The following is a 19,747-nucleotide window of genomic DNA, read 5'->3' on the forward strand; positions in this document are numbered from 1 at the left end:
TGATCAAAAGTGACAGTAAAAAAATTTGAATTGTTACTAAAGATATTGATCTCTTTTTATTCATCGAAGAATCCTGAAAAAAAAAATCAGAGTTTTTACAAAAATATTAAGCAGCACAATGTTTTTTGACCTCCAAATAAGCATCTTTTCTGAAGGATCATGGCTGCTGCAAATTCAGCTTTGCCATCACAGGAATAAATAACATTTAAATTATGTATTCAAATAGAAAATAGTTATTTTAAATTAGTTTCATAATGTTTTTCTGTCTTTTACTCTGTGTAAAGACTTTGCTCAAAACATGAACGGCAGTGTATGTACAATACTTTTGGAATTGGGGAAAATGTAAATTATTTACAAAAAAAATTAAAAGGAAGCTATATTAATGTTAATATTTTAGTTGTGAAACAGTTTTCAACAGTACACAGCATTTATAATAATACTTCCTATCTGAAGGTGACACTTACTGTCAATATTAATTCAGTCACTGACACAACTTGGCTCAAAAGATGCTTTAATGAATAATTCATGGCGAATATTTAGCCAGATAATTTAAAGTTTTATTCATTTGAATTTTTATTCTTTAAAAACAGTTGAAGCTTCAAAAAATTCTATAAATTTTCTCATGTACTGTACATATCTCAGTCATAAGCAGCTGAACAACATGCCAAAATACTCTATTTGGCCATGTGATAAAACTTTTTGCAGGAGACGGTACATCCAACCCCACCCTCCGCTACCCATATGTGTGTGTGACTGCTGAAATACTAAACTCTTCTCTTCTCTGTCTTAGCAGTGACCCACGAACACCTGAAGGAGCGGAGCTTGTTTGGCCTGCCTCCTCCCCCACCAGGGGCCAACCCTTCAGAGTACTATCACCTCATCACCAGTCACCGCAGCCCTTATGGAGACCTGCTCATGCAGACGGGGGCCGCGGCTGCTCATCTTCCTGACTACATGAGCCCAGTGGACAGTGAGTTACACACCAACATAATACATCCACACTGTCACCTTAAAGGTCAAATGTGTGAGATTTTTGTTTGTGTGCTAAAATGCTTGCTTCTGACCCAGTTTAATGTGAAGAGACAGCTATAAGTAAGCCATGAGACTGATGTGACAAAATATATATTTGTGACAATAATGTCAAATTTAATCAATATTAGCCACAAACTTCGATGTAAAGAAAACTTTTGTGGCAGATTTTATCTGGTGAGGAGGCATCAGTTGGCACTAATTTAACTCTAGATTTATGCTAGGCTTATGCTTATATATATATTATAGCAACCATTGAGAAAGCAAGATGTACTTGAATTGCAACCTGAGACATTTCGAAATGCAGAAAGACACAAAATTGAATTAGCATAGCCAGAATCGCTTATGTTTACATACTTTTGTCGAGTCTGGTGAAATACAGACTACTTGTTCATATGGCAGCATGCAGTTAATACTCTAAGTTATATTCTTTGTAATATTTAAAAAAAAAATCAGAATAATATTAAGTGCAATTTCAGTTGCAATTTCAACAACAACAACAAAAAGTCATTTTGCTCTAGAAAATTACATTTTTATGAGTCAATGGCTCCCATAGGGCTCAGTTTTTTTTTTTGTTTTTTTTTTGTTTTTTTTATTCGGACCCCAGCATCTCCATGAGTGTAAACACTGTGGCTTTGTGGTGATTTCAAAATATTGCTCTGTTGGTTTTAGTGGGCCAGCATGTCAACTTCTAGCCCAATCAACGGTGTTCTTAGCAGGAATACTTAATTGTTTTTTGAGCAGAGGCAGACAAGGGGAGTGTATGGAAAACCTGTTTGGAAATAATCTTTAGTTTTGCAGTTCTGTATAGTAGCACCTAAACTTTAGACTTCATCTTCAAAAAATAAAAAATCTAACCTGAAAGGACACAGCCAGTACCTGTGCTATTTTACTAAAATCAATACACTACTATAGGTTTTGTTAATATTTTGTAAAGGTTTTCGATATATTTTCAGTTTTCACTTTAACATTAGTTAGTATTAGTAATTTTTGGAAAAAATGTTCCCTTTGGAAACTAGCTAAAGTAAAAAATGAAATAGCTGAAATTATTTTATTTCCAGTAACAATAATGTTTTATTTAAATGGTTTTAAATTTTCTTTTGTTTAACAATAATAACCCTGGCCAGTACAAGTAGCTAACTAATTTTCCACACTCTGCAAAAACAAATTTGTATAAAAAAAAAAAAATAAAAAAAATAGTTTACAAGCTTTCCACATCAAAGAACAAGTCTTTCAATTTTCACCTGTGTATAAAACCTGACTCACATGGAAAGCGCCTGTAAACATGAGCTATTTCAACAATTTATGAGGCATTTCTGTCATGGCCTCTAATTCAGATTGGGCTGCAGGTGTGATGTGTTATTATAAGTAACATTCAACTTCCCTCCAACCTCACCTTAAAAGGGAAATGCAATGTTTTTTTTTTTTTGCCGTGGCTGTAATGCCAGGGCTTTCATGTCTGTTCTTTGTTTTCAAGGATGTGTTATGGCAGTTATGTACCCCCTTCTGCTTCTTTGTAATGTGATCCAATTAGTCATGTAATGGACGTGTGTATGTTCTTGATCTTGTAAGATCCTGATTACACCTGGTGTAATAATGTGGCATTGTTAAAAGATGCCCAGAGGGTCGCTATTGCATGTCGTTTCGTAATCTATAGGGGTAAACTAGGGCAAGCAGGTTGCAGGTCTCATGGTGCCAAGCAGGTTTTCGGCTCTCATCCAGAATTTCGAGGAGAAATACAGTGTTGTGAATGGGTATCACTGTGAGAGAGGATGAAGGGGAAGTCAGTGTAGGGTGTCTGCTCAGGAAACTTGCGATTGTAAATAATCAAGCTGGCATGCACTCCTGCTTTGATCCAGTCCAGCCACCCACAGTAATTCTTAGTGCCACAAATCCACACACCCTCTCAAATCGCATGTCCCAATTATTTCCAATCACTAATCAAACACAAACTTCTGCGTTTTTATGACCGTAATGAGTCGGTCATGAGAGTTTCTGCATTTCTGACCACTAACGCTGGCCGCCGCAGAGCTGACTGCCCACAGTTTGTGTAGCGAGGCTTGTTAGCTCAACAGCGGAGGGCTTTCTCCTTCCCGGCTCGAGTCTTTGGCCTTCTCCTCCACCTAGCTTGATGTGGTCTCACTCTGGGCACTCAGGTGTTCATAGCTCTCCACACCAACCCACAGACACAGGGCTTTCATTGATGGCCGGTGTCAGCTCATGGTGTGGTGGCATAAAGCAAGCCCTTCAGCAGAGCAAAGCCCTGATAAATATGCATTGCAGAGCTAAGCGTTTGTCTTGGAATGGTGTGGCGAAAAAATTTGTATGCGTATTTAAAAATCAATTTATGTTCTAATAAATTCAGCAGACCCACCACAAGAGTCAGTGTTCAGCATGCACAAAGTGGCCCTCTTGTTTTTTCCCTTCATGATTCCCATTTGCCCATTAGCTGACTTGGAGAGAGAAGGTTCAAGGTTTTCCTGTAAATGGTGATCGTTGAAAATGTGCACATGGAAAATCTGTCCGGCTTGTCGTTAGAACCAACATGTGCACTACTGTAAATTTATTTGGACATTCTGCAGTTTTACACGCACTACTGGGTCAAACTGAGACGTTAACTGGAGTCATGTGACATTGAATAGGTTGTTACAGACTTCACTGTATGGCAAAATAAGCATTCTGACATTTCATACAGCTGTAAAACTCATGGTTTCTATTGTAACCACATGAGTGAATTTTTTTTTTAATCAAATCTCAGCATTTGTTACACTATAAGTATTTTTATTACTTTAATGTTTGTTTTTTATTTTAAAAGTGTTTATTTGATAATTATTGTTATTATATTTTTTACAATGAATATATAGTTAAAATTATAATACAATAATATTTCAAATATAAAATTTTTAATTTATATATATATATATATTAGTGTGTGTGTATGTATGAAAAAATATATCTATATATAATTTATAAATAAAAACATTGTATTTACAAATAGCTTTAATATGTACATTTATTTTGTTTTTTTATTTTAATAAACAATTACTACATTTAATTTTTATTTATTTATCTACATTTAATTTATATTTACTTATGTTTTAACAAACAATTTGAAATAAATATATATAATGAAGTGAATACTGACATTTTTCACTCTTGTGGAACCTCACATGCACAGGAGCTGATAGCGGTAATTAAAACAAATCTCCCGTCATTAAATATGCTTAGTATGTAACCCCACATCAGTCATCCATGACTATAAAGGTAAGAGTAAACTCTTAAGACATAAGAATGATGGATCATCACCCTGTTTTGAATTTAAACCCAAAAAGCTTTGAATACATGTAGCTCACTCCTGCGGATCACTGCTTCTCCTGCCAACGATGTGAACGCCAAGTGCATTTGCCCGAACAGGCCTCAAAATAACAAATAGCAGCAAACAATGAAAGGAGTCGGCGTTGGCTATGAGTGCACGTCTTGCTGAAACGCTCCATTGCAGTGCCAAGTGCATGTGCATGCCAATGCCGTGCTCTTAACATGTTAATAATGGTCTCCGCCTGACAGGGCGACACGCCGATTGAATGCGCAGTCACCACTAAAAACAACACCGCCTCATTTCCCCATCACACCCAGGCGGGTTTTTACTCAATGGGCACGTTCCTTAGGCCCTCTTTGTGTGCTTTGAGTGAATCTGTTGCACATGCAATGTTATGAGAAGTCTCACTCAATGCTTCTCAACGGGTGAGATGGGAAATGCTGGCCTTACGCCCTATGGATGGATGAACACATGAATAAATAAATCACCACAGCCTCCGGCTCACAGCCAGACTCTGCCTGATACCCAAAACAGCATGATAATAGGTTGAACAGACCTCTGTTTCAGTTCAGCTCTGCTTCTGCTCTCTGTGTTGAAGTGAAGAGGTCTGCAGCGTCTAATTGAGTTGCTTACACAGGAATGCTTTAAGATTATGAATGGAACGAGAAGGAAAACAAATCGTTTGTGTGGCATAGCCAGCGGGGAACAGTTTAAGGTCCCGTGATAATAGCTGCTGCCAAAGAAAACGTCTGCTGTCCAACTACAGGCAGGACTGTTTGGGAGCGGAGGTTTTTTGGTGTAAAGGGAGGGAGTCTTGTCACCACTGCAGCTCAGTCCAGCATGCTCACACATAAACAACAGATGCTAACACAAGGCACTGCTGTTTCTCTCTCATTGTGATTGCCTGGTGCTTGAAGTACATATATATTATTTATTGATTTATTTATTCAAATTAATTTGTAATGTGCACTGCTATTCAAACACTTGAGGTTAGTGGGATTTTTCTTTTTCTTTTTAGTAATTAAGATTTTTATGTATTCAGTGACAATTAAGTGACAACAAGGACTTTTACTTTTTTATAAAATATGTCTTTTTTGAATGAATGCTTTTCTTTGGAACTTTCTATTCATCAGAGAAACCTAAAAAAAATATTTCCACTTTTAACGTATTCATATTTCAGAATGTCCTTTATAAACTATATATACATACTACTGTTCAAAAGAAGTTTTTTTAAGAAATTAATGCTGTTATTCAGATTAAAATAAATGTTGTTCTTTTGAACTTTCTATTCTTCAAATCCTGAAATCTATTCATTTCAAATAAATAGTATTTTTTTATATTTTTTTATATATATATATATATATCACATTTCGCCCCAAACATTAAGCAGCACAACTGTTTTCAATAGTATTATTATTAATAATAAAAAATAATAATAATAAATGTTTCTTGAGCAGCAAATCAGCATATGATTTCTGAAGGATCATGTGACACTGAAGACTGGAATAATGACTACTGAAAGTTCAGCTTTATCATCACAGGAATAAGTTACCTTTTAAAATATATTTACTGTAAACAGAAAACTGTTTTAAACTTTAATCATATTTCACAATATTACTGTTTTTGCTGTTTTGGGCATTGTGAGAGTTTTAAAAGAATTTATTTATTTATTTAATGTGTTGAACTGTAGTATTTTAGTATATTGCATAATTTAATTATTTACTGCATAATATTCTTCAATATTTTTATATAGGTACAGTATTTATTTATTATTATTAGTTGCAGTTTATTATTTGCATGATATACTTTTTTACTGATCCCCAAAAGGAAATTAAAGAAGAGAAGGATCATAGGAATAATACATTTTTCTGGCATCCCAATAAAAACAACAGAGCAAATGCCTTATATAATTGCCTCTTTTGTAAACGTGCAGAAAGAAAACGCCTGTAATTATAAAGCCATATATCAGGCCAGATCCTCAATTAGAAGCACCTTCTCCTACCCACTATTCCCTGTCCCACAAGGTCGACAGAACTGTCTGAGCCAGCCTCTGCTGCCACCACCACCACACAGCACTGCACATCTGGTTTAGCGCTCTACCAGGAACCTGTGCACCCCTAAATTAGAGACACTGCTTAAAAAAACAGACCATTGCAGAGCGTGTGGGACTCTGCAGCTGAGGCAGGCCATACACTGCTACCCCCTGCTGTTCTCTTCACTCTGTGGGCAGTGGTCTGCTAAGTGCTGCCACACGCCGTCCCATCAACGTGGCAGTCACAAAGCAAATTGTACGTGTTCTTTGACACAATCTGTTAGGGTTTTTAGATAGATTTTTAGGTTTTTAGGTATCGAGAGACATTCTTTGCTTTTGTTTTTTAGCACAACTAAATGAAAAATAAATTTCAAGTTTCTTGTCATCCTGTGGTTTGCTGTCTGACCTCAGGCTTGCAAACTATTGCTGTTGCTCTCTAACCAAAGCCAACCTCCCATTCTTAAAAACACTAAATAAAACTTGACCTTAGTGGTCTAAAATGGTCAGCTTTCTCAAATGTTATGCTTACTTCCATCACTGTTTATTTTATCAAGGAAACTTGTTTCTGACATGGAATAAAAAAATAATAAAAAAAAAGGTCATTGTGACTTTTTATCTCACAATTCTGAGTTAAATATCTCACAATTCATACTTTTTTCTTGCCATTCTGATAGAAAAGTCATATAGACAATAAACAAAGAGAGATATAAGCTCAGAATGGCAAGATATTGCAATATATAAACAAATCTGAGAAATAAACGTAAGAAAAAAATCTGAATATTGCTACATATGAACTCAGAATTGTGAGATATAAACTCATTCTAAAAGTAAAGAAATACTGAAAACTTGCAAAAAGTCTGCATTGCAAGATATAATCTTAAAATCGTGACTCAGAATTGCAAGAAAGAATGCTTTTGAGTTTATATCTCACAGTTCTGACGTTTATATCTTTCAGTTCTGACATTTATTTTTCTGAATTATGCAAAACAAAAAGATTTGTGAGATCTATATTTAGAATTGTGAAAAAAAGTCACAATACATTATTCCATGTAGCAATCTCTGTTGTATACTGTTCATGCTCATTTTGACAATTGTAGTTGGTGTTTTGGATATCTCACGCATAAAAACTTCCATAATGTATAGTAAATCTACAATATTAAACAAAAGTAGTATGTAGTATATATACTATATACTTCATCAAGAGTAGTATGGTAAAGTGTAGATTCAAACGATTAACGAATGGCTGGGGAGTAATTAACTGGTTGGATGTTGTAGATTTGTGAGAGTTTGACAGGCGTCTGTTTGAAATATCAGTGGAGGGTTTTTTGTGAGGTGTTTGTGTTTGTGTGTAGTTTAATGGTCCCATTACATGTTTCCTGTTGAAGCACCTTTGCTGATGCCCCCCTGGAGGGCAAAAAGCCTGCTGTTCTCTGTCCTGTTACACCAGGCCTAATGCACAGCACCTGTTTACTACAGCACATGGAACATGCACATGGAAACATGGCCTTTGAATCGTCTCTTGAAAGGCATAAATCAAATTCTACAGTTTATACTTTTTATTTTTTTTTTGCAAGTTTGCTAATATTTACCTTCAAAATGTTAGTCAAGATTTCTGCCTCCAAAAGGTCATAATATTGTATGTTTGGGGAGGTCATTTTGTAATTTTCTGCCCTTTTTTCACCCCTTAAATTATCATGTGTGAATGTAGGTATTGTTGTGATCATTTGCAACATAGTTTCAATAAATTATATATATAAATGTCTGCATAGAACATTGTACTCTTCACTTTTATTTCATGTGGATGTGAATATAATCTACTGTTAAAAGATAAGATTTTTGTTGTTTATTTTGCAAGAAATTAAAGCTTTAATTCAGCAAAGATGCATTAAGTTTATCAAAAGTGACAGTAAAGAACACTTTAAAAGTTTTCTATTCTTCTGTTTCAAATACTGTAAGTGCTGATCCTTTGAACATTCTGTTTCCAACATTGATAATACTAAAAAAAAAAAAAACTTAACCACCAAATCAACATATTAGAATGATTTCTGAAGGATCATGTGACATTAAAGACTGGAGCAACAGCTGCTGGAAATTTTCTTTGCCATCTCTCTCTCTATAATGTTATTTTAAATTGTAATTATATTTCACAATATTACTGTTTTTGCTGTATTTTTGATCGAATGAATGTAGTGAACAAAAACGTTACAAATCTTTTTTAAAAAAAAAATGTTTAATGGTACTGTAAACAAATCTATCTTACCTTTTTTTCTAAGACAGATATGCATTTCATTGCTAAGTAAGCTTTTCTAAGTAGCTGTAAAAAAAAAAGATAATAATAATAATCAGAACTGTTATTCTAGGGTCTTTAATAAACCTTTAAAAATGTGTGGAGATAATTATCAGAAGAAAGACATAAAATATAGACTGTTCAGCATTCCACACATTATCTGCTTACTTATTTGCCTTATTTTCCTCTCAGATCAATGTTGTTAAGCAGCATCTGTTTGGCTGAGGTGTTTGGGTGAGACTGGAATGATTACGCTGATTAATTATTCATAGTGAGTTGTATGCAAGCCAGCATAGGAGTGATGCTGGAGATAAAGAGAATTGAATGTCCATCTCTTTTAAGGTGAGAGTGTAAAAAGTGTCTTTTCTCTTCAGTGTCCCGTTTCCCCAGTCCCAGACTGACGCCGATGTTGAGCAGGAAGCGAGCGCTGTCCATCTCTCCAGTCTCGGATGCCAGCATCGACCTGCAGACCATGATCCGCACCTCGCCCAACTCTCTGGTGGCCTACATCAATAAATCCCGCTCCAGCTCGGCTGCCAGCAGCTCTTACGGCCACCTCTCCGTCGGGGCCATCAGGTACAGGAATGGCCATTTTTTCCCATCTGTGTTGATTTTCTTTGTGAATGTTTTTGTAGGTTGCCCATTGTTTGTGACTTTTTCCCTTTTCATGTCTCAGTCCCTCCTTCACGTTCCCACATCCTATCACGCCGGTCGCATACCACCAGCTACTGTCCCAACAGAGAGGTCTAAATGCGTTTGGACACACTCCCCCCCTCCTACATCCTTCTCCTTCCCTCAGCACCAGGCAGACGCTGGTGACAGCAGCTGCTCTGACCAACAACAACAGCGCAGACACCAACACAGAGTCCAGCCAGGTGATTTTACAGAGATTTATCATTTCTATACATCTTTTATAAATGCTTCTATTCATATACATCTAGACCGAAGGTTCCTAAGGTATTGAGATACCTGGCGATTTTATAATATATTTTATATTTAAGTTAACAATATTAAGCAGCACAACTGTAATAATAAGTTTCTTGAGCACCAAATCAACATATTAGAATGATTTCTTAAGGATCATGTGACACTGAAGACGGGAATAAAATTCAACTTTGCAATCACTGGAATAAATGACATTTTAAAATATATTAACATAGAAAACTTTTAATAATATTTCACAATATTGCTGTTTTGACTATTTTTGATCAAATAAATGCAACCTTGGTGAGCATAAGAAACATCTTTCAAAAACATTTAAAAATGGTATTTTAAAATGTTTAAGGATACATGAATAATTAATAATTCTTGCTGATACAGATAGACTGATAGTGGTTTTCATGTTATGGCCAATAATTAATAACTGCCATTATAAATTTTTACTAGTTTTTCAAAAAATAAATAAATAAATTAAACTATTAAACTAGCAACAAAAATTAAAAAAGTGCGTTTAGGCATCATAATATTATAATGTTGCTGCATGAAAAAAATGGATATTCATTCTGAGATTTGCTAAAGATTTAATTGTTTTTACAGAGTAAGTGTTAAATGGTGGCAAAGATGAATAGCATGGCTATAGTGGTCCAACAGCACTAACCATTCTGAACTGATCTTTTCATTCATCCCCTTTTTTTTGCAACTCCATTTCTATAGAAGAGTATGTAATGCTCATCGACCAAGAGCTGCTGTCTCTCCCATATAAACAGAGTGGCCATCCAGAATATAAACTTCCTCTGACCTACTCTCAGTCGGTCCAGACACTCACCAAATCAGTTTTCATACCGGCTTTATTGCTGATCTCCAAAACACATACACACACTACAGTTATGAGAAACAGATTTCCCACACTTTTGAGCAAACCATGTCAAGGTTATTGAGTTATAGAAAACACGGGCCTCTGCCATACTGTAGTGGTTGGGAGGAAAGCACCACTTTAACAGAGAGCCTGCTTGTTCAGGGGGACTGTCTGTTGAATTATGAATCCATCTGAGGATCAAAGTCTGTAGCGCTCTCTGGGTGTAATAATTTCTTCCTTTTCATATTTCCATCTGACAGATGCTCATAGTGCAGTCTAAACTGTTTAGTCTCTGCGGCGAGTTCCTTTGTGAAATATGGCATCTGGAGCATGGTGCCTTTTTAGGCATGAAATCACTGCTCATGCCAGCAGCCAAACCGTTGACATGGTGGCTCCAATGTCTCTTCCCTTGTTCTCTTGCAGAATGCTGGTGGAGACCCGGCTGTCAGCAGCACGGTCAACCCTATGATCTACAAGAGGTCAAAGGTGAAGACTGAAGCAGATGGACCCCACCCCATCTCACCGGGATCTCAGGTTTGTGGAATCTTATCCACTTTCACTTTAGCTCACATTAAGGGTTTTAAGCTTCAAAATGGAACCATTGAAGTGTTATAGAAATGGTCTATACAATTTTTCCTCTATACCTCTAGGCATTTGAAACCATACAATAGCTATGTGTGACAAACAAACCTAAATTTAAGTTGTTGTTCACTGAAAATCTGCATGGCACATTCAGTAGAAAAGTAGCAATGTATGTCTCATGAACAAATAGTTCTTTTATGTCTTTTTTTCAATGAATCGATTCACAAAAAATGGTCCTTTACTGCAGTTTTGGACATTCAGATGACATTTCATTTCTGATCAGTGTTGTTATTGTTTGATATATTAAAAATCAATTTTGTTCATTGAAACAAAGCTGAAAAAATTAAATGAAACGTAAAAATAAATAAATAAAATATTAAAAATTAAACTTAAATAAAAGTTAATTGGCAACTGACCAATATAAATTAGTACTAAAATTACTAAAATTGAATTAAAAATAAATTAAAGCTAAACTAGCACTTCCAGTTCTGTGACAGTGCATTGGTAAGATACATGAAGAGAGGTGCACAGTGTGATTGGGGTGAATTAATGAGAACACAGTAGTGGGACGGAGATAAACATGCTGTAATCCGCATGGACCTTTTTCCAAACCCTTCATATTTGAGGTTGATTATTCACACAAGGAATGAAAGAAACCAAACTCAGAATGGTTTCAACGAAACTATTATCAGTTGTTGCCTCAGTGCTCTTAACAACACAGCACTCGCTGATAAACATACCCTTGACTTGGACTGGATATCACACAAATTAGAATGTGGAAGGTGACTATATTACATCTGGCCGTGAAGCATTCCGTTCTCTCGCCACATTAGAGAGGTTTTGAACCATTTACGTTTTAAGTTCATTAGACCTCAAAAGCAGTCTTAACATTCCCAGACCTTAAGCAAAACAAGGGTTGCAATATTGTGTTGGAAATCGACCTGACCGCCAACATTAGTTTCCATCTAATTCCCAATAACTCAAGACCAGAATCAGCTCCCATAAGAAATATAAAACACTAATAAAATCTCTTTAATATCTAATGTTTTTCCCTGAACCACAGTGAGATTAAATTGTTTCTAAGGAAGCCTTGTTCCTCAGATTTTTCTTCTGAGAAAAAGACCCTTATAATCTATAACCTGTCTCTTCTAGAGTGTCAAACAAGCATATCTCAGACTGAGTATGACTCAAACATTTCTCATCAAATGATTGGAGCTACACTATCCATTTCAGTTTTATAGTGCTATGCTCTTACTATATAGCAGTAAAATATAAAAGTTTACCAGTGCTGTTTCCTCTACAGGATCACATGGAGTTGCGAGAGGAACTTGATAAAGATGAATGCAAGCAAGAGCCTGAGGCTGTGTATGAGACCAACTGCCACTGGGAAGGATGTTCCAAAGAGTACGACACCCAGGACCAGCTAGTCCATGTTAGTCACTATTTGGTTTCTTTTGATTTCTTTTGAAATGTCTTCTAACTCTAAGCACTGTTAACTTCCATAACACAAGAGCTCTTTTTAAAAACCTTTTAAGCTGCCTTTGCTGTCTCCTGCCTTTATAGATAGCATTCTAATTGACATGGAACATCAATAATATCTCTACATACACAAATTTTGGGGTCCGTAAGATACAAAGATACATACAAATACCTAGAACCCATATAGTTACATTTTTACCATGGTATTGAGGTGCTATATGTGTAGTTTTAGCTGTGGTTGGTTATCATGATCTAAATGTATTCTACTATAGAAGACAAATAGTTAACCCTCTGGAGTCGATTTTGAGGTGCTATATGTGTAGTTTTAGCTGTGGTTGTAACCCCGAAAAGAATAAATTACACTTTCAGTTTTGATCGTACAGATAAGTGCAATACATCAATCGAATCTGTAAAGGGTCTACTTTTTTTTGTATACAGACATAATAACAACAAAACTTTATGCACTTATAAAATTAAGATAACAAACAAGGAGTGCTGTCTGCAGCCTTTGTCTGCGCTGATCTTCAGATACAAATGCGTCATTTAAACTGAACTGTAACTCAGTGAATACTCAACGAAGAGACATGAGAGAGATATCTATAGAAAGCCTGACATGTCTACTTTTTTAACTAAACAAGTGCTGCTGAAAACAAATATTCTGTGATAAAGTAATCCCATGATGAAAACAACGCGATGTCCGTCACGTCTTCCTTCATTATCTTCCTAATGCTACACGCCCCCGCGCCGATGAGCGCGCTTTGAGATTCAAATGTTTCACTGAAGAATACGCCCACAAACAGAAGACAACGCAGCGAGACTGTTCTTGGTATTATTTTTGAGAGGAATAAGACATAATTCACCCCAAAAAGATGTGATGTGGTTTGAGGATTTGAGATTTGGATTTCCTCAGAAAAAAGAGATGAAGCACTTTATTCAGCAGAGATCAAAAACATGAGTAATCTTTTTATTGATTTATATACTTGTAAGTTTTCACATAACGTGTAAACATTTTACTAGTTAGACTTTTTCCCAAAGACTTTTTCCAAACATAATTCCTGACTAAAGATAATCAAGTGAAAATTATGAAGTTTCAATAACAATATACAAACTATACCATTCAAAAGCTGATGTAAATAATATAAATGGACCACCAATGTAACAATCAGGGTTGTTCTTTCAATTATCCCCCCTAAAAAACCTAAAAAAAAATTCTTAGCTCTTTTCAACATTTAATAATCCTAATAATAATATTTGATAATAATAACAATAAATGTTTTTTTGTAGAAAAAATAAGAATTGTTAAAAGGATTTCTGAAATTGTGTGACTGGAGTAATGATGCAAAAAAATTCAGTTTGAAAGTCTGCATCCTAATAAACTGCTAACTGCACTCACAAGTGAATATTAAATTATGTTGTGGGATAATTAAATATATTCTAAATAAAATACAAAAATAAAATTATATACATTCTTTTGTCCCACATTCTTTCTTGTACTCATCATCTCAGTGACACAGGTGACTGAATGGATCATATGCGGCTCATTATGCGGCCTTTGTCTTATGATAGTTGACGCCTACTCGCAATATGACTTTTACCAACAAAAAGTGTCTTAGAAAATTTAAATCAATCATTAAGTGAGTAAAACAAGATGATTTTCACATCATTTAGAAAAAAAAAATTCTAGGCTACAAGCTCCAGTTCTCAAAATATCTGGGCAATTTTCTGTATGGTTTTTATTGCCTTATTCAAGTGATTTAACATTTTTAGTTTTTCACTAACCACGCATAACATTTTTTTTCTCAAAAACACAATCATGTACTACATGCTGCTCACATATTATTATAGCCTGTTTGTGCTGATTACGTGAATTAGACTTTAGCCATTTAGATATTTATAAGAAACTGAAAAAAGCACAAATGTCAGGGCATGACAAAACTTCTCCAGGCCCCAAAAATACCCTTAGACTCCAGAGGGTTAATTTAACAAAACTTAAACAGTCAGAATAATTACATTTCACCATATAAAAATGAGGTTGTTACAATTTTTACAAATGTTACTGTTTTTAATAATGAACATAAATTTACATCTGCATCCTAACACAAGCTACTACTGCTGTCAACTCAAGCTAGTGTCAAATGTGCATTTCTAAGAGACAAAAATATGTAATATTATTAATATTGCAGCCTGCATCGCAAACTGTGCTGAAGATACACGTCATCAAAGGCAGGCAGCACAAACCTGTTTCATGATTTGAAACAATATCACTCACTAGAACATGCAGAAACTGAGAAATTTATTTTTCTTAATATATTTATTTCTTTTAAGGAAAAATGACTGGAAATGTGTTAAGAATTCATCAACATGAAGTGTTTGTCATGTTCTGACCATAAAAAAATTATTTAGTAATTTAAAACCACAATTAATGATCTGGTTTCTACAACTTTCACTTAGAAGGAAAAATCAGCCTTTAAACTTGAAAGAAATTAAGATTTGAAATTTATCGGGATAACTGTCGATATCAACTCATATGAAAAAATGTATCGGCCACATAACCCAGATTTTTAAATGTAATTTATTCATGTGATGGCAAAGCTGAATTTTTCAGACTTCAGTTTCACACGATCCTTTGGAAATCATTCTAATATGCTGATTTGGTGCTCAAGAAACATTAATGTTGGAAACAGTTGTGCTGCTTGATATCTTTGTGGGGGGGAAAAATCAGAAAGTTTGATAGAAGAGCGTTTGTGTGCATGTGATGCCCTAAATGCTGTCTAGCTAGGCAGCTCACTAGGTTTTGGAACAGCTATTGTCTTGAAATAGTCATTGTGACTAAACGGAAACAAACACCAATTGCAAACAGCTTCCCTGCCTTTTAAATCTGAAACAGCTGTAAATAATTAGAAACACTGCACGCTGGACAAGTTTCTCATCGTCAGGTTTAGCAAGACTTGTTACTGATCCTTTCCTGTCACTGACACACGTAGGGTTAATGAGCACGTTGATACCCACAGAGGTGCCGAATGTGTTCAGTTGTGCACATATACTCTCATATGTATGGCTTCTGCCCCTGTGCACCCTCTGACCTTTTTTGCCTTCCCTGAGGCCATGCAATAAATCCGTCGTCATGCCAGCAGCTCTGGAGTGGCCCTCTCCACCTCTGACACCTCAGCTGCTCTGCTGGGTGTTATTAACAATCTGTGAGCCACAATGTGACAGATACACTTGGGCCCAGAGTCAGACTCACTGCCCTGACAGGAACACACCGAGCCAGTCTGGCTCCACATGAGACCTAGACCTGGAGCTCTGGAATCCTTTGGGGATATGGATCAGTGGAATTGGGCTCCTGCCATTCTCCAATTCCAGAACAAGCCCAAACCAGTCTTAGCTGAGTCTAGCATGTGTTTTATGTTCTAAAACCCACACTAGACGAAAATTGAAGGCACAAACAAACATATGGTCTTAAGTAGTTGCAAGTGAACTGTTAGTTTGGATTACAAGATTAATGTTCATCATTACTCAGATTTCTGAGAAACCTGATAAAGTGGTTTTGGAAAGCAAGAGCAAGTGGAAGGTGTAATTACAGTCAGACAAGACAAGATAAAGGAATCAGAAGTGGAAACAAAGGGATGTTTAGAAACTAGACCAACACAGAGAGCCTGGACTTCCTCCTTATACACCCGTTTTAGTCCTGAGGCTACAGTCTGAGCTCTCTGCTTGCAGTCTCTGCTTGCAAATTATATACCCTGAGAAACAAAATAATGGCATGGTGTTTGATATTATTTTATGAGTTCTTCCCTGAAAAACTTCATTCAGGATTATTTTAGGTGCTTTAGAGTAGTACAAAGCAAGTACCTTTCATGGTACACATAATCCAGTTATTTATTATATTATTTTGTATAATATTATATGTATATTTAAACACCATTCAAAAGTTTTAGGTCAGGAATATTTTAAAAAAAATATATAAATATTAATAAATACATTTATTTCAAATAAATGTTGTGCTTTTGAACTTTCTAATGAAGGATATTGATATTAAATATTAAACAGCACAGCTGTTTTTAAAATTGATAATAAGAAGTGTTGAGCACCAAATTAGCATATTCAAATGATTTCTGAAGGATCATGTGACACTGAAGACTGGAGTAATGGCTACTGAAAATTTTTTAAAAAAATAAATAATTGTAAAAAAATACTAAAATAGAAAAGATTCATTTTAAATTGCAGTAACAACTGTTTTTACTGTATTCTTGATCAAATAAATGCACCCTTGATTAGCATTTCTTTCAAAAAAATGTAAAAATATTACCAAAACTTTATTACAAAAACCGTATTGGCCTTTCTTTGCATGATGGGTGAAAAATTAAGAAATTTTGACAGTTGTGACTTTCACATTGTCACTTTTCTCTACTTGCAGCATATCAATAATGACCACATCCATGGGGAGAAGAAAGAGTTTGTGTGTCGATGGGAGGAGTGCTCACGTGAGCAGAAGCCATTCAAGGCCCAGTACATGCTTGTGGTCCACATGCGCCGACACACTGGGGAGAAGCCCCATAAGTGCACAGTAAGTGATGCACCACTGCTCCTCACGCCTTCATTTCATTCTTATATGACCTCACCCCTCCCAATTGAAAACCTATACTTTCTTTACCTTTAATTGCAAGAATAAGCACATCTATTTCTGGACCCACAAGTAGAGCAAGTTATTGCTTTACAGAAATAGGCTTCTTTCTTATTTCAGCAGAACACCTGATTTTAAACAGGACACATTTTCCATCTCGTTTACTTTTACTCTCCTTAAATATCATGAAGGCACGCTGATCAGCCGTCTTGTGTTTTAACCTCAACGTCAGTTTAAGTGGCTTGAGATCCTATTAAAAAGTGAACTTCTGAGCATGCTGATTGGCAAGATGGAGACATAATTAAAGTCTGAGGAGAGGAAGGAGCCATGGGTCTTTATTAAAGTTTATTGAATACGATACAAGAAGAGGCACCTGTGACATTAATAAGCCCTTTTTGTGCTTATCTAATGTGATCTCTTTTTACACCAATGAGTAATTATTCATGCAGAGGCTAATCTATTATGAATATGAAAGCATTCTGTAACACAGAAGATGGATCTTAATAACTGACGACATGGTCTGAACAAGCAAGATTTTCAAAGCTATAACAATTTTTTATTATTATTATCTTTAAGGGTAATTCTCTCAAAAACTTGTACAGGAAAAATTTTGCCCTATAAGCAAAAAATATTTTTCATTGTGGTAATGAGAATTGTGTAGAAACTATGTATTTTTCTCATTAAAATATTGCCAGAAATCTTAGTAGACCTAAAAAAGGCTCCATTGTCTTTAAAGTAAAATATAATTTTGTATCTTGCGGTTTTTATGAGATTCACTCAGAAAGTTATTTGATTTTATGTTCGGATTGATGATGGCTGATGTAATGGCTTGCTTTTCTCTTTCTCTCACTCTCTCTGTCATTTGAAGGTTGCTCGAAGGCTTACTCTCGACTGGAAAACCTCAAAACTCACTTGAGGTCCCACACGGGGGAAAAACCTTATGTATGTGAGCATGAGGGTTGTAACAAGGCGTTTTCCAATGCTTCAGACCGAGCCAAGCACCAGAACCGCACGCACTCGAATGAGGTTCGAGCTTTCAACATCCGTTTCATTATGTGCATTTTGTTTCCCATCTCAAAACTATGACCAAGAGATTTGATTTAAGTCAGATTTGATTGCACTCTGAAAGCTATCTGTCACTCCTTTGCAGAAACCATATGTGTGTAAGATCCCAGGTTGTACAAAGCGCTATACAGACCCCAGTTCTCTCAGGAAACATGTGAAGACCGTTCATGGTCCAGAAGCACATGTCACTAAGAAGCAGCGTGGTGATGCACCACCTAAACCGCACCCTTCTAAAGGGAATGGAGAAAATGAGGCACACACAAAGCATGCAAGGGGAAGAACAGACGGGTCAGGGGAAGCCAACAGCACCACCCGAGGAGTGGAGGATTGCCAGCATGTCAAATCTATCAAGACGGAAAACACAGTGGTAAGAAAAGTCTTACTTATTATAGTTTTGTTCTTAATAAATTATTACGAGATGTTCTTTCACAGATTTTGACTAAAAACAGTTTTACACAGTGTACAGTAACCACAAGTTCCCAGGTTTGTTTCATTGGGAAAGAGGCCGTACAAGATAATGAAAAACAAAAGGGATGTCATTGAACAGTCAAAGGTGATTTTATCACAACCAAGCTTTTATGTACCAACTTGTTGCTGGTCCATACTTCTACTGTTCAAGATGGTGTCTAACCTATTTTACAGAGGAATAAATGCCATAGCTACTTATTTTTGTTGACTTATTTTAGATATTAGCATTTTTCATGTACGATATGCAGTATTTACAGGAATCACCTCGTACAGCATTTTCAGATCTTGCTGTTTATCATGTACTTTGTGAAATGCTCTTAATGCAGAATTTAAACTAATGTACTAACCATTACCTCATCTTATATACTAACCCTTTCCTTTCCTCTTAACTAACTTGCTTCTCTTTGAAAATAATGGACAGACTGTACTGAGGTGAGCACTGCAGCGGTGTCTTTTTATGCATGCCAATATCAGTACTTTTTCAAAAACCTAACTTCAGTTATGTTTTGTATAGTTGTGCTGTCCAAATCTTTAATAACACATCAGCAGAGCAATTCCAACTTAGAACAGTTTCTTTAATTCCACAAACTTTACTGAGATTCTGTGCCAAAAATGTCAGTGGAACTGACCTTTGCTTATTACTGTTTCTTTGTAGATGTATCAGTCCAGCCCTGGTGGTCAGTCATCATGTAGCAGTGAGCCATCGCCACTTGGCAGTGCCACCAACAATGACAGTGGAGTAGAGATGGCTATGTACAGTGGAGGCAGTTTGGGGGACCTGAGTGCTTTAGATGACACGCCTGTAGTAGATTCTACTGGTTCTCCAGGTACTTCTGCAGGAGTGGGTCTCCAGCTGCGCAAAATCAGGGGAGGACTACTAAACCTTGAGAACATCAAGAAGGAAAAACTAAAAACTGTAAGAGAGCCCTGCTCCTGGACGAATGCATCACCTCAAGTCCGAAATACCAAGCTGCCTCCAATACCTTCTATTGGTGAGTACTGCAGCCAAAAAATGTGTTTATTTATTATTTTGTTCCCATATTGTGTTCCCATGGATTTTGAGAAAGTAA

At 35.9% G+C, this 19,747-nt stretch overlaps 1 protein-coding gene across 2 annotated transcripts in view; it reads left to right on the forward strand.

Annotated features, from left to right (window-relative positions):
* The window catches only part of LOC109096381 (zinc finger protein GLI2-like), a 69,462-nt gene that overhangs the window by 46,398 nt on the left and 3,317 nt on the right, over positions 1-19,747 (forward strand). Inside the window, exons 5-13 of one of the 2 annotated variants that reach the window (XM_042764071.1) lie at positions 791-970; positions 9,039-9,240; positions 9,341-9,539; positions 10,883-10,993; positions 12,345-12,473; positions 16,938-17,085; positions 18,004-18,170; positions 18,295-18,576; positions 19,333-19,669. In XM_042764071.1, the coding sequence (XP_042620005.1) occupies positions 791-970; positions 9,039-9,240; positions 9,341-9,539; positions 10,883-10,993; positions 12,345-12,473; positions 16,938-17,085; positions 18,004-18,170; positions 18,295-18,576; positions 19,333-19,669 (1,755 nt within the window). The remainder of the gene's footprint in view (positions 1-790; positions 971-9,038; positions 9,241-9,340; positions 9,540-10,882; positions 10,994-12,344; positions 12,474-16,937; positions 17,086-18,003; positions 18,171-18,294; positions 18,577-19,332; positions 19,670-19,747) is intronic. The other variant, XM_042764072.1, reaches the window with a different exon arrangement.

This window comes from Cyprinus carpio, chromosome A9, assembly GCF_018340385.1.
Source record: "Cyprinus carpio isolate SPL01 chromosome A9, ASM1834038v1, whole genome shotgun sequence".
Taxonomy (NCBI): domain Eukaryota; kingdom Metazoa; phylum Chordata; class Actinopteri; order Cypriniformes; family Cyprinidae; genus Cyprinus; species Cyprinus carpio.